Raw genomic sequence first — 25007 nt, 5'->3', positions numbered from 1 at the left:
TAAAATAAATAAATCTCAGTTACCTAACATAATCTTATTTCATCTACTTATCATTTCAAATATATTCTGCTTAGGTTTGAACTTTTTACTTTTTCATGAAATTTTGGACAAAATGTTTTATGCATTTCACGAAAAGCTTCAACCGGGGAAAGTTATATATTCTGCTTCAGAATCAGTGTTATATATGTAGGAAAACGTTTCCTAGACAAGATATGAAATTACATCTAGGTTTAGATATTTGCGTGAGAATTCTGAATTACAAGATCCGCATCTGAATTTTCTAAGCATGACCATGAATTTTCTACTTTTACGGACATTTTTTTAAAAAATTAGATGATTTTGGTTATCATGAAATTATGATTCCAATGGCATGTTTATGTGATGACGCTTTTATAATTTGTTAATAATTTATATTAGATTTATTTTTATAAAATAGGTGTGCATTGTCTTGTATCATATGATTTCATATTAGTTTCTTGCCAAAGGGAGGGAGCAAATACAAACTCAACCAGAATTACTCTTTTTCAGTTCAGCTGAACTTCTCTAGTCCAAAAGTTAAAGATCAATACCTTCGGCCATAGGACGAAATTTTTTATCGGATTTTTTCAAAACAAATATATATAATATTGGAAATTAAAATTTTTTATTTACCCAAATTTATTAAATTTTAATATAAAATAAAAAATAATATAAAATTTAAAACTAAAAATAAAATTTCTATGTTATTTTACTTTTATTTTGTAAATATTTTCTCGTGAATAACAAAATAATTTTTATAATATAAAAATATTATTTGAACCCAATTAATTTATTTAATATTAAGTAAATAAACACTAAATATTAAAATTAATTTGTGTTTATTTGGGTTTATGATAATACACATATATTAACTATAAATTTATAAACAATATATTATTTAAGATACAAATTTTGTTAGTAAGTTATATATATTTTATAACATATTATAATTACTTAAAAATTTTAAAATTTTAAGTTATAATAAAAAAATTAAGGCGAAAGGTAATACTCGATAAAAAAATATAACATAAAAATGAACTATTATTTTTTCAAAAAATTAAGAAAATATAAATTTAGATGAAAATAAAATTTATAATTAATTTTTAATATTTGTTTTGTGTGTTATTTGTTAACAAATTTAACTATATAAATTTAGATGAAAATAAAATTAATAATTAATTTTTAATATTTATTTTGTGTGTTATTTGTTAACAAATTTAACTATATTATTGAGTAATTAATGTTATAGATAACATATTTTAAGAATGGAAAGTTTGAAACTATGAATGAGTTTGTTAAAAATAAAACAAATCAAACCATTGTCAAATTTTGACTACGTTAACTATCACCCTCAAACATAAAAAGCAAATGATTTCAAATGTGCAACATCGCTTATCTTATTCGATATTAAAAATAAATCATAGAAAAAAAATTATTTCATTAATTGTCCAATGTTAGTTATCCCATTTAATATATATTTTTTTAAATAATTGTATGAACAAAATGGATGAAAATCATGAAATTGCTGAAGAATTCATTAGCTACTATCGAGGGTTCTTGAGAATTGCTTCCATTGATTGCGAGGTTTTGAACAGAGATTGGGGAGTGTTGTTAACACTCTAAAAAGTGTTAATAATACTCTTCCTTATCTACATAATTTTCTTATGTTGGCTTTGTTAAAAATTTAATAAATCATTCCGATTGAAATCATATATATATATATATATATATATATATATATATATCACAAGAAGTCAATAAATCATGTTGTATGTATTAAGAGAAAATAAAAATTGTAATAACATATATATTCGATTCAAATGATTGATCTAACGTAGGAGTCATTGGTAATTTGATTGTGCATTTTTTTAACCTCAAAATAAATATATGCCATATATGAATACACCAACAAAAAAATAAATTATATTTGCGATGTCATGTGAAGAAGCTGCAGGTGATCGTTCAACGTGATTATTAAAAACATACATATATATATGTATATTGACGGGGAAATAACCGTGATCAGAATGAAAACACACAAATTATTATTATAAGATAAATAAGTTGAGACATGCTTCTAGCAATCCACGAGCTAGGCAACAATAAATTAAGTAAAATTCTGAAGCTTTCTCACAAATCACAATATCAATAAGGGGAAATACTAAACTCCGTTTCACAAAGATACAAACTAATAGAAATGAAAAATACAAGCACGTACACCAAACACATAAATTTGTCCCTTATCGAATTATAATACAAAAATTTCATATGGTCGCAACAATTAGTGCACATAACTATCAACTATAACTAATTTGGGTCATTACGTACGGGTACGAAGGAAACTGATTTTCAGGTAAAGACCCTGAACTCCGTTTAAGAACTCGCAAATGCAAGTGTCACCTATTTCAATGTCGTTTCTTCTAAGAAGAGACTTCCATTGTCCAGAGTACACTATCCTCCCATCCTTCCATATTTTGAACTTCCCTTGAAACTCCCTCCCCTCCGGATCGACTAGTAACATCGTTGGTTTTGGAAGATCGAGATGGTAATCCTCAATCAAGGGTAACGGGATGAACTGTCAAAATATATAATGCCATATATAATAAAATATGAGTAAAGTTCGAAACACATGCATTTTTCATATATAATATTGTTGTTATATATGATCTTGGTTGCATATATCAAACTTACCAAATCAAATGTTCGGGTCGGTTTAATTTTGGTGACAAAGTAAGGATTGGATGGTTTTGCAGCAAGTCCTTTCTCGAAAATCTCCATACCACAATATCTCGGATATAAGGGTGGTGCAGTTTTCCTCTTAGCTTTACTGACCGCAACTATATTATATAAAATGGGACCATTGTAAAAATATTTAACATAGTAAGAAACTAAAAAAAATGAGATCAAGCCAAATTAATTTCAAGAAAATAGAGGTAATCTTACCATTTTGAACTTCTTCATCATGCATGTAATCAGCAACCTCTATGCCATTATCATCGTCCTCTCTTTCTTCACACAAGTAATCAAAACCCTCTATTTCCTCCTCCTCCTCCTCCTCCTCCTCATCATCATCATCATCATAATCATCATCACCAGCATCATCATCATCATCATCAGCATCATCATCAGCATCATCAAAAAATAAATCATGCTCCACTTGAATTCTCTGATCAGGCAAGTAAGCATGAACATCCTCAGCTTCATCATCACCATCCTCGCGGCCTTCTTCAGATAAATCTCTCTCGACTTTAATTTTCTTCTCAGTCGAGTGATCAACATCCTCATTTCCTACATCATCGTCTTCACTTTCTTCCGATGAAGCTTGCCTCACTATAATTTTCTTATTCGGAAAATAATCAGCATCCTCAATATAATCATCTTCGTCCTCACTATCTTCAGAAAATATTTCATCCCTGTTTTCTTCATGCGTATTTCCTCTCCTCCTTAACTCATGATCCACTTCCTCCGTGCCATCACCATCCTCATCTGTATCGCTGTCGAAATCCATGGACACAAGTTTTCGAGCTCCTTCAGTTTGGCACCCATTTGGTGCTAGGATTTTAACAATGAACAAATCTTCTTCACAATAGTCAAACACCACACTATCACGAGGCAAGATGTTGTTATCTTCAACAAACTTTTGCCAACCCTTCTTGAAGTACCATTTTCCTCCAACTTTTCTTGTCTTTATTTGCCATAGGTTGTAATATCGATCATGCAGAAATATCTTCTCGGGCAAATATCCTCCAATGCAATGCATGAAGGTCGATGGAATTAACTGCCACATGATAAAATTACTTAAATTAGACACATTGGATCGATGAAAAAGAAAAAGTTCATCTGATTTAAAATACATGCAAACATACATATATGTTACAAAACATGTAGCATTTTCAATAATTTACATCGAAATAAAAGGAAAAACATGCAAGTCACGCCAACACTAATTTGTATGCAAAATATAGTTTATATATTAAAAAAAGAAAACTCGAGAAAGAATATATGGAAAAATTATAAATTACAGTAATTGGAAAATGAAGTGCAGATTGAGAGAGATAAAATTCAGTTGGTTTGTGGGTGATGTACTTTTAACCATATATATAATTATATTGTAGAAAGTAATTTAATCCCAACATTTAAATGACAAAAACACTTTTACTAAGGGGTGAAGACATCATAGTTAAATTATAAGATAGTAAATATATCACCACAGTAAAATTGGGTATCCCTCATATGTCCATACATAGTTTGTTTTTTTGAATGGGAATTTTATCCGACCATCGCAGCCACCATGAACGTTACCATTGATCTATATATATATATATATATATATATATATATATTATTCCGTTAAGGATGAGATTATTATAGTAATTACCAACTTCAACCTAAAAAATTTATGTCAAATTTTAAGATGATCTACGTTTTCAATTAATCCCTATCGATAAAAAAACTTTATTGATTAATTTAATTGAAACAAAATAAATGCTTAGGGAACTAAAAAGGCGTATATTCCTTCAATCAAAACCAAACTTAACCAAACAGAATTTTTAAAAAAATTAAAAAAGGAAACTAGAGAGTGAGAGAACAACCAATTGAGATGCACTACTTCTAGGTAAGAAGTACTTGATGAAGCTTGGTTTTGTCGTCATCGTTTGTTATATCCACTGGTCGATCTGGATCTTTCAAACTGAGGGAAAAAAACGAAAAAGCAAATGAAAACCAGGAGTTTAGGTTCACCAAAAGAGCTATCTAGTTAGCTCTACGTACGGATGTTCGATCTCTATGTTTTCAATCTTGCGTCCAAATATTAAGGTTGCCAGCAAATATAAGCACTCTATTCGACTATTGTACGCCCATTTCAATTTTCTATGTAATAATTAATACCACTGCACACACCAAGTCTAGGCCATATAATCTAAATTGAACAACAAGAAATGTTTGATGCATACCTTTAAGAGACCAAATATTAGTGGAGGGAATAAATGGAAAGTCTTTTTGCTCCTCCAATCAAAGCATGCTTCTTCACCGTAGAGATGGTCTAGGAAACAAGAAAAACTTGAATGTAACTAAAAGAAAACAGATAGAGTAGATGAAACAACGTTCTCAATCACTATAAAACACATAAAACCCTTTTCCCAGACTACAAAACACTTGAACTGCAACTCGGTCACAAAACAGAAGAATATGTTCCTTTAGGGAGGATAACATATGAAGTTAATGACAATTCAAACAACAAAAGTTGCTGTTCCTACAAAAGACACGTCAATCAAATAGAAATTATCATCATACTCATATATATATGTACACATATATACTAGCTTTTCAAATTGTCTTCAAGGGGAGAAATTCCTTTTCATCAATATTTAGTTTTAGTACTGATAATATTTATTTATGGATTAATTACAAAAAAATATTTATATATTCATCTAATTATTTATTTTGAAGCTCGAAATTATAGTGAAGTGTATGGTCAAAACCAGATGAGAATACATTTATTTCAAAACTGTTCGTTATCGATCATACTCAGAAAATTCAATCACTCGTTCAACACGTGTGTGCGCACATGTTATCTAAAACAGTACTTGATAACAGAAAATTCAGCAACCTATTCAACACGCGCGCATTCAGCAACTTGTTCAGCACGCGCGCACACATGTTATCTAAACCGTAATTGACACCAGAAAATTCAGCAACTTATTCAACACGGGCGTGTGGGCACATGTTACGAAAATCCAGCAACTTATTCAACACGCGCGAGTGGGCACATGCTATCTAACTTAATTGATACCAGTGTTAATTTGGGAAGTAAACCAACATCCAGGATACCGAACGTGCAATTGGCAAATCTTGAGATAGAATCATCAGATCTTTCTCCAATTAGACGATCCTTTTTCGGATGAGATATGTTGTATGATTTGGGGGCTTTTTTCTTCATGCTTATATATGTATAAAGTATTCGTGTTATGGATATATTATTTATTAAATTAAATTCTAACGCAGCACAAATGATCCGCCTCAATTAATAATTTTCGATTATAGCTTTAACTTACAGTAATCAGCACCGAGCACACGGCAAAGGAATGGTCGGAACTCGAAGGAAGAAGAGAGCAAGAGGGATCTGAGAGAGAGGAACAAAAGCGACGGCGCATATATTAGCTAGGGTTTTCAGACTCAGACAAAATAAATAGGCCACTTTTTACTAGGGTTTCAAATTCAGTGTCATTTAATAATTCATTATTTTCACAAAAAAAATCATTATTAATTTTTTTAAAAACTGTTTAATAATTATTCGGACGTGTTTAAAAGTCAAACATGGTCTATTCGGTGAGGGCTTGCACGCTTTTCAACCATATTACTGTACTATTTGAAAAATATGGCACGTGTGATTGAATTTTCTTTTCTTTTCTTTTCTTTTTTTGAGAATTGATTTTTCTCTTGGAATCTTTCAATAATCCACACCGTTTATATTTATGTCATAAAAGCTTATTCTAAGGTTGCGTTTACTTAACTTGATTAGAGTTAGATTGATTAATTATCATACTCCATCAAGTGTTTACTATAAATTTTACCAATCATAATAAATGCATAAGCCCGTTATAAATATTATTTGAGAATGATTTTTAATCCCTTTTAATTGGTGTGATTGTTTATCCATCCTTCCAATTTAACTCAAGCTACCATAATTATCTTTTTCACCTATCATTATAAAATCCTATTTACATTAACATTTATCCACATTAAAATTTTTACATTTATAATTCTTGAAGTATGAAAAGAAATATTCACATGAATTTTTTTATAAAAATTACAAGAAAATAAAACAATAACACAATTAAATATAAAATTTTTAAATAATTATTACTAATTACTAATTAACTAAAAATTTATGATCTTATATTTGCGAAAATGTATATTATATAATAAAAAGCAGTAAGCACTTTTAAAAAATTATATATGTATTTATTTTGAATTAAAATCATTATTTAAAAAAAATTAAGGGCATTATCAAATATTTTAATCATAAATTATTTGAAAAATAATTAAATATATATAATATAAAAATGTAAAAGTAATATTTTCCAACTATAATTATCAAAGGGATAAATTTGGAATCATAATTTAATTTTAATATCATTTTTAATCAAAATCAATCAAAGTAAACATATGATTTTTTATCAATCATTATTCTAAATCCTATTTAATTACTTTAATAATAACGATATACTTTATCTATACAATCCAATCATTTATTGCAAATGCAGCCTAAAGTAATTAATTCAGCAAGAATAAATAAAACTCAAATAGATTGGGAAAATAATATTTTTTGAAGGTGTAAAAATAATATTTTTGGTATACAAAATCATTTATTAAGTTTGTCATATTAACTTTTAATTTAGAATTATTTCGGTTCAATTGTTGATTTGACATCAAACCAACAGTTTTTTATGGCATATAAATTATTCTCGCCAGATAGAGCAACATCGTAGATCTCATGGAAGATTGATTGCATGTGTATTAAAGGCTAGTATTATTAAAAGAGTGTTAAGGCTAAATTTATTAATTGATTGCATGTGTGTATTAAAGGCTAGTATTATTAAAAGAGTGTTTAAGGCTACACTTATTAAAAATAACTTATAATCTCTATGAGCTTATAAGCTATTTTAGGTAGGGCTGAAATATCAAATCAAAATATCGACTTTTCGGGATATCATACCGAATTTGTTTTAGACATATAGACATTTTTTTGGTATATAGAATTTTTTTCGTTATTTTTACAGTATCCATATGGATTTTTTCCATACCAAAATTTCGAAATTTCGATATCGGTACCGATATGAATTTTTTTTCATATCAATATTTTTGATACGGTATACCGAAAATTCACCCGTAATTTTAGGAGCTTATAAGTTCTCAGGTCTTATTTTAAAAATAAGCTGTTAAAGTGTTTGGATGAACTTATTTTAAACAACTTTAAGATATTGATGCATTTGATATTATAAGATCTTTTTATTGTGGAAATTATCACAAAGGATAAAATACTATGAAAGTAATTTAAATAGTATACACATACAAAAATAGTTTTAAATTTTTCATAAATGCTAAAAATATATTAAAAAAGTAAAAATATTTTTAATTTTAATTTAGAAAAAAAATTGATAAATTATGTACAAAAAATGTACAGAGGGCGTGGTTGGAATTTAATAAAATATATAAGGATAATATGAAAAATTAAAATATCAAAATACAATTTTTTTTAAAAAAAAGTAGGGGTGACCTTATTTTTAAAAAAAACAGCTTATAAGCTGTCAAACATCTTATTTTGACAGCTAATAAGCTGTTTGACAAAAAATTTGCCAAACAAATTTAATGAGCTTATAAGTTGTTTTGCTTATAAACTCTTTCAAACACCCTCTAACTTTAAAAAAAAGGTACCGTAAAAAAGACACTTTCAAAAAAAATTTAATAATAATAATAATTATGTTGAAAATCCCGTACGAATCCTAAAAAAAATCTAAATATATGTTTCAACTCAATTAAAACAGTGGATCGAACCTCTAAATCTCATATTTGCAAGGGATCGGAGGGATACCTCCAACGATTTATTTTATAATAATTATGTTCCGTTTGAACATGTTAAAGTGTTTTTAAATTTTTTTAAATAAGATGTTATGAAATTTGTTTTGAAAATAAATATGCGATTTGAACCACTATTTTATAAAAAATATTTTGCGATTAAAAAAAAATGCTTTGATTCTCATCATCATTATATTCAATTCTAAAAATATCAAAAAACACATCTCATTTTTTCTTTAAAAAATTATAATTGGAGAACATTTATTGAAATATGACAGGATCAGACTGAATTCTAGACTTATTTTAATGTCTGATGTAATTTGACAAACAAAAGTATGTGCGAAAATATGTCAAATTACAGATTTGAACAATAAAAGGTTATCAGTTTAGGTTATGCAAAGATGTAGGGTAAACTGAAATAACGCAAGCAAATGTTTATGGATGTTCGGAGATTTCAAATACTCTTACGTCACCCCTTCTTCCGCCTCGAAAGGATATCGCTATAAGACTTTGAATTTTACAAGCACTTTGCAAAACCCGATCCAGTTTAGGACTTAACACTGCCTAAACAAGAACTCCTAGTACAACACTTTAGTTTCAGTCCTAGACTGATGATAGAATACAGATGAATACAACTCGAAATCCTTAGCACAAAAATGATCCTTCAATGATCAGAATAATACTTCAGCGTTTGTGCTTTGAATTCCTCGATCAAATCTTGAGCGTATAGAACTTTGAATATTCTCATAAAATGGAAAAAATCGCAGATCGTAAGAGCGGTCCTTTGATTGATCAAGATCTCTATTTATACCCTTGGATTTTTAACGGTCATAAATTCAAATTGAATCTTCACATAGAGTTTTGAATTTTTCTCGTTGGATTTGTCACTATCAACAACAAATTCTGGAACCGAAATTGCCCTTTGCATCGCGGCACTACCTTCTGCAGAGTATGTCAGGGTACGGAAGAACTTATCCATAAAAGGCACGGTAGTAGACTAGTGGTGAGAGGTAAACTGATGAAGTTGGTTTAGCGAGTGTAAAATGATGAAATAAGTTTAGCGTCTTTGACCAGTTGAGTGCGGTGATTGAGCGTGAAGTAGTTTAGCTTCATATATCAGTTTAGCGCTTTGGAGTTTCTTGATTAGTTTTGTCTTCTATTAAACTTTGTAATTTGTAAACACCAAAACTAAATTTTTCAAAAACAAATTTATAAAAACTTGTCCAAACACATGTTTTAAATTTTCTTCACTTATAAAACACTAAGGTAGTGTTTGGGAGAGCTTTTTAGAAGTACTTCTCAGCTTTTTTCGTTAACAAAAATTTGAAATTTTGTGAATTTTATTAACGAAAAGCAGGGGCGGCCCTGCCCCAGGGCGGGCAGGGCCCATGCCCAGGTGGGCCCCCAAATTTATTTAAAAAATTTATTATATATATTATAAATATTATTTATTATGTTGTTCAATTAATTGTTATTATATTATAATAGTTATTAAAAAATCGAAGAATATTTATGCATCATCAACAACAAAGTTATCACCTAAACTGATATGTCAATCTTCGCTTCGTTCATCACATCTCAGTTTGGCGTTTTTTTTCGTCGACACATTCCATTGCCTTTCCTTGATCATTGACTTTTTTAGCCTTGAGTTTTATAGCTTGATGTTCGATCAATTTCTTCTCGGCCTCTGTTTGCGTTAAAATTTGGATTATGAATCGTTTAATTTAATTTTGATTTAATGTTAGATTTTAATATTTATAATTAATTTCATGTCATGGTTGAAAATTTATGGATTGAAATTATGAATTTCAAAACTTAATTTTGAAATTTGGAATTTTTATTTAATTTATAGTTGATTGGCTAAATTAACTGCTTCTAAATTAAATTATCTCTTAAATTGTGAGTTTTGGTGGTTCAATATGATTTTTTTTCTTCATAATTTCATAATTATATTCACAAAATATGAATATAATTTCATATAGCTTGATTATATTTGATTTTTTAAATGAGAGTTGATATTTACATTTTATTTTGTGTTACCTACACTTCACTTCATATGTAGAATGTAGTGCAAATTTATTCACAAATGGAATGTAAATAACAAAAAATGGAGCGTAAATATCAACTTTTTTTTTAAACTAGTAAAAGTGACGTGCGTTGCACGTGGGAATGTTTTCTATTATCGATAAATGATGTTAAATAACTGAGTTGAGATGAGAAGAGATAAATATGCAGTTAGTTAATAATTTTCGTGATATTTAGTAAATCTTAAATTCAATGTAATATGATATTTACAACATGTATTATAAAATGAGTGCGAAGAATCTTTGTCGAAAGATTTTATATGTTACAAGTCTAATTGAATTTATAGACGTTATTGTAAATAATAGTTGTAACAAATACTATAATTTTGTATAAATTAGACATTAAGGAAAATATATAATTTTTTTAAAAAAGAAAAAAATATATAATTTGATGTCGTGACATATTTAATAAATAAAATTTAAGAAAAAATATATCAAATAATATATAGTTTTTAAAAATTATTTTACAACTACTGGTTTTGAAAAAATAATAATAATACAAATAATGCATTCTAAATTTTAAATTAAATTACAACGTCTTTTCTTGTTTACATAAAAAAAAATTTTCTTTCACGATTTTTTGTTTGCAGTCCATTTATAAAAAAATTAATTTTCTCATCATCTTAGATAATAATTTTTGTAATATTTTTACTATCAATTATTTTTATTTTTTGATTCTTTTGTTGGATTATGCTGAAAAAATTCTTTGCAAGAGTATAAATAATTTCATTGTTTCCAACCTTCATTCTTGTGTTATTATCTTCTATTACTTGTAAGTCAATATCGTTAATAATCAAAGTGTTATTGGACGTTTTTTTATTTTTAATTTAATGTTAAGTTGTTCGAAATCCACTATTGCAATAATTTTTTTTTGCTAAATTTTAACTTGAATTTTGAATGTTTTTTTATTAAAAATGTTAACATTTCATCTTGTATTTCTACCGTCTTATCCATTTTGAGAATAAATGTATATTCTTTTTAATTTAGTGCCTTTAAAATTTTGTATTATTTTGAAGTGATGTTGTCCTATAAATAAAGAAGATTTTATTAATAATTTGTAATAATATAGAGGACCGAAAGTTTGCTACTTTACCAAAAGTTATAACTGGCGGTAATAATGCAACTTAATTTTTTTAAACCGCACAACAATCAAGCGTCATGGTTTGATTGTTTTACACAGCAAGGGCAATTATTGCACTCAACAATCTTCATTGCACTTCTTGTAATCAATGAGAATCGAACACATGACCTTAGCTTTGATATCAATTGTATGACCGATCGCTTGTCATTTTACTAAAAGTTTACAGTTTCAATTTACAGTCATCATTATAACAGTTTAAAATAATACATTATCAATAACTCATGTTAGCCTATAGATATAATGTTTAAATTTTAATATAGTTTTATTTTGGCACAATATTGATATTGATTCTTATGCAATTATTAACTCGAATTTCAATTATTTGGTTGATTAATATTGAGCAAGTATGACATTTTTGGTACCATGCATTTGTTTTATTTTCTTTTATGTATGTTGCTCTGAATCGATATGATTTAGTATGTATTTGCTAATAAGTGAGATATGTTAATCAAATTTATAAATAAAATATTCATTTTGTAATATATGTTCTAATTTATTTCTAATTACTTGTTTTACAAATTGTTAGGATCGAAAAATGCCTTTCTTAGTTATATGGAGTTCAGATGGGTTAGTAAATGAACTCTTGTCTTTCTCGTGTGTCTATGTTAATCAATCAGTGCGGAAGAGATTGACTAACAGATCGAACACAGATCAAATGGCTTGGTTGAATTCGTGAGGTGAGTGAATGTGTTTGACAGATAAGAAATAACACAAAGACTTGTTTCTGGATGTTCGGAGCTCAATCTCCTACGTCACCCCTTCTTCCACCTCGAAAGGATTCACTCTCTTCTAGAAGACTTTGATCTTATATAAACAATTTGCACAGATCCGATCCAAGATTGGACTTACACCTCTACCTATCTCAGAACTCCTAGACACTCAAGAACACAGCCCTTGACTGTTTCTTGTTACAAAGGTAGTGTTTTACAGAACACTCAACTGATCTGATATTATCTTACAACTCGATATTTCTGATCGTGTATTCTCTTCTCTTTCTGTAGCTCTCTCTTTCTTTTCTTGCTTGTCTCTTGTATTTATAGCCTCCAGAAAGTATCTGTTAAGGTGTCCAACAAGTATTCTTAATTTGCTCTCAGATCTTGACTTCCTGGTTCTTTGTTAGTAACGTTCAAATCTTCATTTAATGCCTTTTGTCTTTTAGCACAAAAGCTTTTTGGTTGTTGAGCTAATCTTCAATTGATCTGATCCTTGCTTCTCTTTCTTCTGCTTCGTCAATTGATCTGCTTCTTCAATTGATCTCCTTTGATCTGCTTCTTCAATTGATGACTTAAGTAATTTTTCAAACACCGAAACTTAAATCTTGAATTCCTACAATTTTCCCCTTTTTGGTGTTTGATAAAGGTAAGCAATTTATCTGTCATTTTCCCTCTTTTTGACAATCGCATCAACTGATGATCTTTTCCTTTTTAGTTGTTCTTTGATCTTCTCTCACTTCTCTGAATCTGTTCCCCCATAAAAGGTGATGTCAAATGAATTGTTCAAATTGCTAGCTTGTCTGATCTGGTTGACTGATCTGGTCATGTCTGAGCTTTAACTGATATGATCTGGTTCAATTGATCTAGTCTCTTAGTTGATCTTCATCATTCCAATTGATTTGGCTCGTTTATGATTCGATCTGATCTATTCTGGTTTGATTGATTTTTGATCTGGTCTGGTATGTTTCGTCTGATCAGATCTGCTCCAACTTATCTGGATTCTTATCTCTTGCTCTGTATCTTCAAGTTGATATGTTACCGCCAAGTTGATCTGGCTCCTTTTGCGTCTATTGATCTGCTTTGCTCAGTTCTTCTGTTCTTCCTTCTTCTTCTCGACTGATCTGCTTTCTTATTTAATTAAGATGCCAGAGAGAATCTTCATTCCCCCTTAATCTGTTGCATTTCTCTCCAGATTTTGTGTTGTGTGATGTGTTCTTGTGATCTTCAAAATCTCTTTTAAATGAAATCCCATCGAGCTTTTATTTTTCACAGTTCTTCATCTAATCTCCACGATTGGTGCGGGTTCGCATGCTTTTCATAGCAACAGCGCTATCGCGCTTTGGAGGAGCATTACTGAAGTGCTATCGCGCTTCCAAGGAGTGCTATGAGCGCTAGCTATCGTGCTATTGAGGGGCGCTATCGCGCTAGCAAGGGGCGCTACTTTCTTTTTCTGCTGCGATAATTTTCAAAAAATCATATCTCACAATCTAGCCGTCGGATTAAGCTGAAATTTGGACAGCAGCTTAAAAACATCTTAAACTTCATTATGAACGGTGAAGATTGGATATAGTTTTCTCTAGCATCCTCTGTAATTTTCTGAAGCTTGCTGTACTGTAATTCCTTTCTCAATTCTTCTCAGTACTTGTCACCTGCAAATACAAATAAAAATATGCTATGGTACCCATATCTTATGTGGGTCCTCGATGGATTAGTCCTTTAAGAACCCAAACTTTGATTAATCTAACAGGTCGATCATTAAAAGTATCCCATAAAGTTTGTATATTGTGTCGTGTGTGCTGGTGATGTGTATGTGAATGATAAATATGATATGCATTGTGTCGTTTGTGCATTGGATATGTATGTCTAGATTGATTGTACAAGTTAGGTCTCCAATATCTCTTTTGAACGGATCTATTTTTGAAATAAGGTGGTCTATGTTGTACCTTCATAGAGTCTTGTCTTGTTTGACCATATTCAGACCGAACTAGTCTTTTCTTGATCCAGCTTGAGTTAGAACTCTCTGGTTCCATATATCCCAATCCTCGATTGTAAAGAGTTTTTGGTTGAGATATAGGTGAACTGACATGATTATCAGGTTCTATATTTTCATATATCGTGCTGGACTTGACAAATTTCACATAATTTGAAGTGTTCTTGTCCAGACAGGATTGAGTACTTTTCTCAGTTGATCTGCAGTCCTTGTCATCAAAGCCGAGACCTGTCTTGTCTCCAAAATACTTTTGTGACTCTTGCATCTCAGTCAACAAAAAAGATGACTTATTCCACGTGGTTATCAGTTCAGTAAGTTTTAAGTTTTCTGACTTTAACTGCTGACTTTCCACTAGTAGCTTATCATTTTCAATCTTAAGCTTGGCAATCTCTGCTTCTAGACTAATATTCTCAACTGATGTTTCCCAATTGGGTTCAGTTGAGCAGTCCGACAGATCATTTTGCTTGGCCTTAACTTCCTCAAATGCTAAGCACAGTCGTTGATACTCATTACTCATGTCATGTAATGCATTTGCTAAATTTTCTTGTGTAAATTCATCTGAGTTGAAATCAAATACCTGTTCAATGGAGAAGAGTTGATCTGATGATTGATTGCTGATAGATGGTTGGTCACTTTTGGCCATGAGGCAGCTATCTTCATCTTTGTCATCAGAACTTGATGTGCTCACTGAACAACAAGATTCTTCAATAAAAGCGATTGGTTCAGTTGAGCAACGCTCGAGAAAGTCAGATGAATGAATTGGTTGACTTGTGCTCTCTTCATCATTTGATCTGGAACTATCTGAGCAGCAGAGTTCTTTAAGATCTTCAATCATTGGACTCCTGATCTGCTCAGCCTCCTCATCTGTTCCAAGCTTGATTAACTGCTGCCAAAGATCCTTAGCAGTGGAGCATGTCTCAATAGTTTTGGCAGTGCAGTTGTCCATAGTGGTGTACCAGAAGCTTTTAGCAATATCACTGAATGCGGCCATTTGAATATGTTCAGAGACGAGAAAGAACCTCGCTCTGATACCACTTGTTAGGATCGAAAAATGCCTTTCTTAGTTATATGGAGTTCAGATGGGTTAGTAAATGAACTCTTGTATTTCTCGTGTGTCTATGTTAATCAATCAGTGCGGAAGAGATTGACTAACAGATCGAACACAGATCAAATGGCTTGGTTGAATTTGTGAGGTGAGTGAATGTGTTTGATAGATAAGAAATAACACAAAGACTTGTTTCTGGATGTTCGGAGCTCAATCTCCTACGTCACCCCTTCTTCCACCTCGAAAGGATTCACTCTCTTCTAGAAGACTTTGATCTTATATAAACAATTTGCACAGATCCGATCCAAGATTGGACTTACACCTCTCCCTATCTCAGAACTCCTAGACACTCAAGAACACAGCCCTTGACTGTTTCTTGTTACAAAGGTAGTGTTTTACAGAACACTCAACTGATCTGATATAATCTTACAACTCGATATTTCTGATCGTGTATTCTCTTCTCTTTCTGTAGCTCTCTCTTTCTTTTCTTGCTTGTCTCTTGTATTTATAGCCTCCAGAAAGTATCTGTTAAGGTGTCCAACAAGTATTCTTAATTTGCTCTCAGATCTTGACTTCCTGGTTCTTTGTTAGTAACGTTCAAATCTTCATTTAATGCCTTTTGTCTTTTAGCACAAAAGCTTTTTGGTTGTTGAGCTAATCTTCAATTGATCTGATCCTTGCTTCTCTTTCTTCTGCTTCGTCAATTGATCTGCTTCTTCAATTGATCTCCTTTGATCTGCTTCTTCAATTGATGACTTAAGTAATTTTTCAAACACCGAAACTTAGATTTTGAATTCCTAACACAAATATTAATTTATTTAATAAAAATAATAACATATATAATGCATTCTAAACCTTAATTTAAATTATTAATAAATATTTTCCTCTATATAATGAATTTTTATCTATTTCACGATTTTTTTTCCATTTATCATGCATTATTTTTTCTTTATGAAAAAATCAATATTTTTATCATCTTTATTAACAACAATTTATATGGTGGGTCTGGCCAAACGCGAAGACCCACTTGAACTTTTTTGTGAACCCGTTTGGGTGAGTCTAAACTCATTTCTCCGAGACGGGTTTAATATAAGACTAAGTTTAAACCCGGTCCATTATCATCACTTTATTGAAGTGTCGTAGTTCTTTAAATAATGTATATTTCATAGTAATTGGTAATATATATACTATTTGAAAGAAAAACTATTACATGTTTAGTTATGAAATCAATATAATCTTTAACATTGCAACTAATAAGTATTTCAAATACTTCAAAAAATATTTTGGTATTTCACGGGACTTTATAAATAATACTTTATAAAATATTAAAAATCTGATATTTTTAATTGCAAGACCATCTCATAATTTTTTTTAAATGGTTTTAGCTTTTATGTGAAGAAAAATTAGTTAAAATTTTAATTTCAACTTTTATATATGTGATATGTGTGTGTTGATGTATTTTTTTATTTATTATTTTATATTAAAACTTGAATATATTTGAATTGATTTATTTCAACATCTGTATATTATTTAATTAACACACACACACACACACATATATATATATATATATATATATATATATATATATATATTGATAACTTTTTCAAATCTAATATTTGTATATATTTAAATATGAACTCATGATATAATTATTTATCTCAATAGGTCCTTACACAAATTAAAATATATAAGATTTTTTTAAAAAAATATGTTTATTCAGTATACAAACAAATACAAATCAAGAATTTGTGTTTCAATATTTTAAGAAACTGAATAGTATTTAATTAAGATTTTGTGAATTTTTTTAAAAATATTTGTGAAAAAAATATATTCACTTTATCTACAAGAAAATAAAAAACAAAGTGTTTTGATATTTCAATTTTTTTGAAAACTAAATTTTTATATAATATGCACATAGTTTTTCAATTTTTATCTTATCATAATAATCGATTTTACATATAATATAAATATTGATCACTTTATTTATAAGAAAATAAAAAAACAAAGTATTTAAGTTTTTTAATCTTTTTGGAAACTGAATCCTTATTTAATTTGCACACACTTTGTCAATTTGACCTTATCATAATAATCAATATACTCTTTAACATTGCAACTAATAAGTATTTCAAGTACTTAAAAAATAGTTTGGTATTTCACGTGACTTTATAAATAATACTTTATAAAAGATTAGAAATATGATATTTTTAATTGCAATACCATCTCATAATTTTTTTAAATGGTTTTAGCTTTTATGTGAAAGAAAATTAATTAAATTTTTAATTTCAACTTTTATATATATGATATTTGTGTGTTGATGTATTTTTTTTATTTATTATTTTATATTAAAACTTGATTATATTTGAATTGATTTATTTCAACATCTGTATATTATTTAATTAACATATATATATATATATATATATATATATATATATATATATATATATATTAATAACTTTTCCAAATCTAATATTTGTATTTATTTAAATTTGAACTCATGATATAATTATTTACTTCAATAGGTCCTTACACGAATTAAAATATATAATATTTTTTTAAAAAAATGTTTATTCAGTATACAAATAAATAAAAATCAAGAATTTGGTGTTTCAATATTTTAAGAAATTGAATAATATTTAATTAAGATATTTTTGAATTTTTTTTAAAAATATTTGTGAAAAAAATATATTCACTTTATCTACAAGAAAATAAAACACAAAGTATTTTGATATTTCAATTTTTTTGAAAACTGAATTTTTATATAATATGCACATATTTTTTAAATTTTGATCTTATCATGATAATCGATTTTACATATTAATATTGATTACTTTATCTACAAGAAAATAAAAAAACAAAGTATTTAAGAATTTAAATCCTTTTGGAAACTGAATCCTTATCTAATTTGCACACACATTGTCAATTTTGACCTTATCATAATAATCTATTTTACATATAATATAATATTGATTTACGTTTATGTCCTATAACTAAAGTGTTGTTTTTACTTTTATAACCCTATATATTTTTATATAATTTTACTTATAGTATAAATAAAGGACGTTGTTATTTCACAATGGTAAAAATTTGACCTTTTATTCACTCTTTTATATAGGTATATATATATATAGATATAGATATAGATTAATGTAAGAAACTCTTATTTTAATCTTCGCCCAGAGCCTCTTTTTTCTTTGGACCGCCCCTGACGAAAAGTTGAGAAGTGCTTACTAGAAGTTCTCCCAAACACTACCTAAAAATATTTTTAAAATACATTTCAAATTACTATTAGGATTGTTGTGTTGTCATGTAAATGTTCGTCGTATCATCATCATAATTATAATCAAAATTATTATTATTATTGAAGACAGATATGTTAAAAAGAAATATGCTTTTTTATCATGATATTTTTATTTTATTTTATGGTAATATGATTATTTTAAATCCAAAAATATAGAGAAATACCAAAAATGTTTTTATTAAGCTATTATAGTTTTAGATAAGATACATTTTTACTAAAACATGTGTGAATATTTTTTGTTTATAAAAAATCACAACAAGACACCAAAATCAGTTACACTAGTAAATCTCAATTTCAATAATAAAGTATATTATCGCTTCAAAAAAATAAAATAAAAAAATAATAAAGTATATTATAGGTATATATCACTATTTTACTATCTTTTTAAAGTAAATCCGCGATTGGTGAAACCTTTAGTTAAATATTCAATTATCTCATTATTTTATTTGTGAATTTCACACACATTCATGTGCTCGTGTGCTAGAAATTATCTCATTAAATCCCCGATCGTATATATATAATATAAGTTGCTCAAGGGCTAGAACATAAAAAAGCTGGAAAGTTATATATACCTACTCTTTTAAGAACTACTATATATGCCAAAAATAAATTCAAATAAAACTGAATTTTCCAAGTTTTAGACTTGAAAATTTTTCCAAATTGAATACAAAATATGATTGAAACTAAATTATAAAATAGAAATTTAAAAAGGGCAAGATATGAATTTGATTCATTTACATTTTGTCGTATAAAGGCAATCAATCACTTTAAATAAAGAAAATGAAGCCCAAGTACTACCAGTACATATAATAAAATAATAAAATAAGTAGGAAAGATATTATTCGATGTTTCAAGTTGCAACCAAAAAGTCTCCTTTTGATTCAGGAGTGGGGCTTTAAATCAAAGTGGTGACCCTATTTATACATAGTCAATATTGTCGCACAACTTAGAAACGTGAAGTTTTCGAATACTTTGATAAACACGGGAGTGCTAAAAGAAAGATGGAAAAAAAAGCTTCAAACTTTAATATCTCTCATCCAATTTTAACGTGAGTCATTCATATTTTAATGAATGTTAGCATTTATTGACGATGCATTAATGATTAAAATTTCATCGAGAAGAAAATATTCAAGGTATAGAACAGTAAAAAAACAAAGAAATGAAAACCATGAATTATCCATGTCATTGTTGTGAATAAGTAAAAATTTATGGTAAAAAGTAAAAACTTCAAAACTCAAAATATATCAAACTCTACACTTTATAATATTTTTCTCTCAACTCAATTGTATTTTTCATTACAAATGAAGACCTATTTATAGATCTACATTTGAGATTAGTCCAAAAATTAAAACATCATCATCTACATCATCACACACTAATTTTCCACATTTTACAACTCAATATTCAACATTCAATATTCAACAATAATAAAATAATATATTTTCAATACTCCCCCTTGTGATGATGATCGTCATATGATGATTGTCTTTATTATGTGTTTTTATGCTGCCTCGTTAAAAACCTTACTAGGAAAAACCCAGTGGGATAAAAACCATAGCAAAGAAAAAAGAGTGCAGCCACGTAAACTCTCCCTCATGTTAACATGAGTGATTCTTCACATATTCCGCAAATTGCGAATCCCAATGTTGTATATATGCTTTCTGAATATCGTCGTGGGAAGTGCCTTTGTGAAGAGATCTGATGAGTTCTCACTTATTGAATATAACAGATATCAATATCTTTATTCTTCTCAAGTTCTTGAGTGTAGGCAAAGAACTTTGGGGGTATATGTTTTGTTCTGTCACTTTTGATGTATCCTTCTTTCATTTAAGCAATACATGCAGCATTGTCTTCATACAAAGTCACAGGCTTCTTGTTTACTGTCAATCCACACGATATTTGAATATGTTTGGTCATTGACTTTAACCATACACATTCACGACTTGCTTCATGTAATGCAATAATCTCGGCGTGATTTGATGAAGTTGTTACGAGTGTTTGTTTCTGTGAACACCAAGAAATTGCGGTGCCTCCACGAGTAAATACATATCCAGTTTGGGAACGTGTCTTATGTGGATCAGATAAATACCCAGCATCAGCATAACCAATGATACTTTGATTGGTGTCTTTTGAGTACAAAAGTCCCAAATCTGTCGTTCCTCGTAGATAACGGAATATATGTTTAATTCCGTTCCAGTGCCTCTTTGTTGGATATGAACTGAATCTTGCCAATAAATTTACAGCAAAAGATATATCAGGTCTAGTGCAATTTGCAAGATACATAAGGGCACCAATGACACTTAGATATGGTACTTCTGGACCAAGAATAACTTCATCATCCTCACATAGACGGAATGGATCATTTTCTATGTTTAATGATCTTACAACCATTGGAGTACTTAATGGATTTGATTTATCCATATTAAAACGTTTAAGGATCTTTTCTGTATAATTTTCCTGATGAACAAAAATTCCACATTCTTTTTGTTCGATTTGCAAACCTAGACAGTACTTGGTTTTTCCAAGATCCTTCATTTCAAATTCTTCCTTCAAGTACATCATAACTTCTTGAATTTCTTTATTCGTTCCAATGATGTTTAAATCATCAACATATACAGCAATTATTACACATCCGGATGTTTTTTTCTTGATGAAAACACAAGGGCATATTGGATCATTTACATATCTCTTTTTCATCAAGTGATCACTTAGCCGATTATACCATATTCGGCCGGATTTCTTCAACCCATATAATGATCTTTGCAATTTTACAGAATAAAATTCTCTGGGTTTTGAACTTTGTGCTTCATGCATCTTAAATCCTTCAGGGATTTTCATATATATATCACTATCAAGTGATCCATATAAGTAAGCCGTAACAACATCCATCAGATACATTTCCAAATTTTCAGAGACTGCCAAACTAATCAAATATCGAAACGTAATTGCATCCATAACAGGAGAATACGTTTTTTCATAATCAATTCCAGGCCTTTGAGAAAAACCTTGTGCAACAAGTCTAGCTTTATATCTGACTATTTCATTTTTCTCATTTCGCTTTCGAATAAAAACTCATTTGTATCCAACAGGTTTTACACCTTCAGGTGTGAGGACTATAGGTCCAAAAACATTACGTTTATTTAGCGAATCCAATTCAAACTGGATGGCATCTTTTCATTTTGCCCAATCATGACGAGTTTTACATTCACCAAAGGATTTTGGTTTATGATCCTCGTTTTCATTTATGATGTCACATGCCATATTATAAGAAAATATCTCATCAATATCTTCTATATATTTTCGGTTCCATATTTTTCCAGTATTAATATAATTGATAGAGATTTCACGATTCTCGTCAGTTTGTGGTTCTGACAGAACATTTTCATCATCTGGTGTTTTTTCTGGAACACCATTTTCTATTTTATGATCATCGTGTTTCTCTATGCCTTTTCTTTTACGAGGATTTTTATCCTTGGAACCGACTGGCCTTCCACGCTTCAAGCGTTTTATGACATCATGAGTGTCTTCAATTTGTTTCTTTGGAATTTCAATTCGAGCAGGGGAATTTACAGCATGTATATATGATTTTTTACCCCTTTTGTGTCTGCAAATGCATCTGGCATTTGATTGCAATTCTTTGCAAGTGTACAATTTGTTGTACATCTTTCTCACATTGTTTGGTCCTTGGATCCAAATGTAACAATGATGGTACATACCATGTGATTTCTTTTTTGATGTGTTTCTTTTCTCCCCCTAACATTGGGAAGATTTCTTCATTAAAATGACAATCAGCAAAACGTGTTGTAAACACATCGCCTGTTTGAGGCTCAAGATATCGAATGATTGATGGGCTATCATAACCGATATAAATACCGATTTTTCTTTGAGGACCCATTTTTGATCGTTGAGGTGGTGCAATAGGCACATACACCGTACATCCAAAAATTCTAAAATGAGAAATATTTGGTTCTTTACCAAATGCAAGCTGCAATGGGGAGAATTTATGATATGCACTTGGTCTGATGCGAATTAATGCTGCAGCATGTAAAATTGCATGTCCCCATATAGAAATAGGGAGTTTTGTTCTCATAATCATTGGTCTAGCAATCAGTTGTAGACGTTTAATCAATGATTCAGCTAATCCATTCTATGTATGAACATGAGCAACATGATGTTCAACAGTAATTTCCATTGACATACAATAGTCATTGAAAGTTTGGGAAGTAAGTTTTCCAGCATTATCAAGTCTTATTTTTTTGATTGTATAATCGGAAAATTGATTCCGCAATTTTATTATTTGAGCCATTAATCTTGCAAATGCCACATTCCGAGTTGACAATAAGCATACATGTGACCATCTGCTGGAGGCATCGATCAATACCATAAAATATCGAAATGGTCCACATGGTGGATGAATTGGCCCACAAATATCACCCTTAATACGTTCAAGAAATATGGGTGATTCTGTTTGGATTTTAGCTGGCGATGGTCTTATAATAAGTTTTTCAAGAGAACATGTTTTACATTGAAACTTATTATTCTGAAAGATCTTCTGGTCTTTCAATGGATGACCATGCGTATTTTCAATAATTCTTCGCATCATTATTGAATCAGGATGTCCCAATCGATCATGCCAATTGGTTAATATTGAAGAACTATTAACCACCATATTTGATTCGATTGGCCTTATATGTGTATAATGCAATCCAGTAGGGAGCATTGATAATTTTTCAACCACATATTTCTTTCCTGATTTATATGTGGTAAGACACATATATTTCTGATTTCCATCAGTTATCGTCTCAGTATCATATCCATGAGAATATATGTCATTAAAACTCAACAAATTTTTTTTCGATTGTGGTGAATATAAAGCATCATTTATCAGAAATTTTGTACCATTTGGTAACAAAAATTGTGCTTTACCACAACCTTCAATCAAGTCTACATGACCTGATATGGTATTCACCATTGCTTTTGTTGGTTTTATTTCTAAGAAATATCTTTTATCTCGCAGAATAGTGTGCGTTGTACCACTATCTGGTATGCAAATTTTCATGATATTATTTCCATGTTTGCTCATAGCATTTTCATATCAAACTTCACAAAAATATAATAAAGAAAAATTAAGGATAATATATATATGCAAAATATATCATGTTTCATAAGAATGCATGAAAAATATAGCATGTTACATTCTAGTCCCACCAATATATTAATCAATGTTCTCGAAATCATTTAAAAAAATCGGTAGCATTGAAATAAGTTGAACCACTTAAATGGTTACTGATTTCAACAAAATTGATCTCTTTTTCTTTCTCATTTATCTATACTTTAAAGAGCTTACATAAGTGCTCAGGGGTACATGACCAATTTCTTGGAGTGCCACATTTATAATAAGCACTCTCATATTTTTTTGAATGATTTTTATTTTCACTCATATTTTCATGCTGCCCTTTTGGGTGGTTCATGACGTTCTTTTGAGATTAGTTATTGAAGTAACTATCTCGATTATGTTCATATCCACGGCCGTAACCACGACCGCGATCATTTTTACATCCACGTTCATGACCACATCCACTTCCTCGACCACGACCAAAATCTTGTTTATGCCTTTGATTTTGGTTTTCATTTTTCATTACGACATTTGCTTCAAGAAATGTCGTTGATCCAGTGGGTCGGGATTGATGATTTCTTATTAACAATTCGTTGTTCTTTTCTAGTGATATCGAGAGCAACGAATTTAAGTTTTGCCAAATTTGACATGATGGTACTAGAAAAACAACAATGCATTTTATTAGTTAATTTTCATTAATATGACAATACAAAATAATGGATAAACGATGAGTACATGTTTAAAAATAGATAAAATGTGTGCGGTGGAAAATCGCTGGTGAGTACAAGACTCGTGAGCATGATAATCATAGCCGTTATGAAAAATAGCCTTATAAATGCCATCATCTTCATCTTCGAAAAATTGAGAAAATATTTTGAGAGAAAGAATTTTTGGTGTGATTGAAAATGAGTTTGAGTGAACATATTTATAGGCAAAAAACTAGTCGTTTTGTGACCGTTGGGGGTAAGGAAAAAATTGAGTATGTGTTGAATAAAATTTGTGATAATGATGCAATGCAT

The 25007-nt window shown here is 29.5% G+C and overlaps 1 protein-coding gene across 1 annotated transcript; it reads right to left on the bottom strand.

Moving 5' to 3' along the window:
• Positions 1–2319: 2319 nt before the first annotated feature.
• On the bottom strand, positions 2320–4695 carry LOC140875723 (uncharacterized). Its single transcript, XM_073279495.1, has 4 exons — positions 4611–4695; positions 2962–3796; positions 2710–2855; positions 2320–2593 (listed from the first exon to the last, which is right to left on the bottom strand). Exons 1-4 carry the CDS (start codon positions 4668–4670, stop codon positions 2339–2341), a joined length of 1296 nt encoding a protein of 431 aa, XP_073135596.1. The 5' UTR covers positions 4671–4695; the 3' UTR covers positions 2320–2338.
• Between the last annotated feature and the right edge of the window lie 20312 nt (positions 4696–25007).

The sequence above is a fragment of the Henckelia pumila genome, chromosome 1 (genome assembly GCF_033568475.1).
Source record: "Henckelia pumila isolate YLH828 chromosome 1, ASM3356847v2, whole genome shotgun sequence".
Classification (NCBI taxonomy): domain Eukaryota; kingdom Viridiplantae; phylum Streptophyta; class Magnoliopsida; order Lamiales; family Gesneriaceae; genus Henckelia; species Henckelia pumila.
Note: the sequence above shows the minus strand (reverse complement) of the source record. Positions and strands in the feature narration are given on the sequence as shown.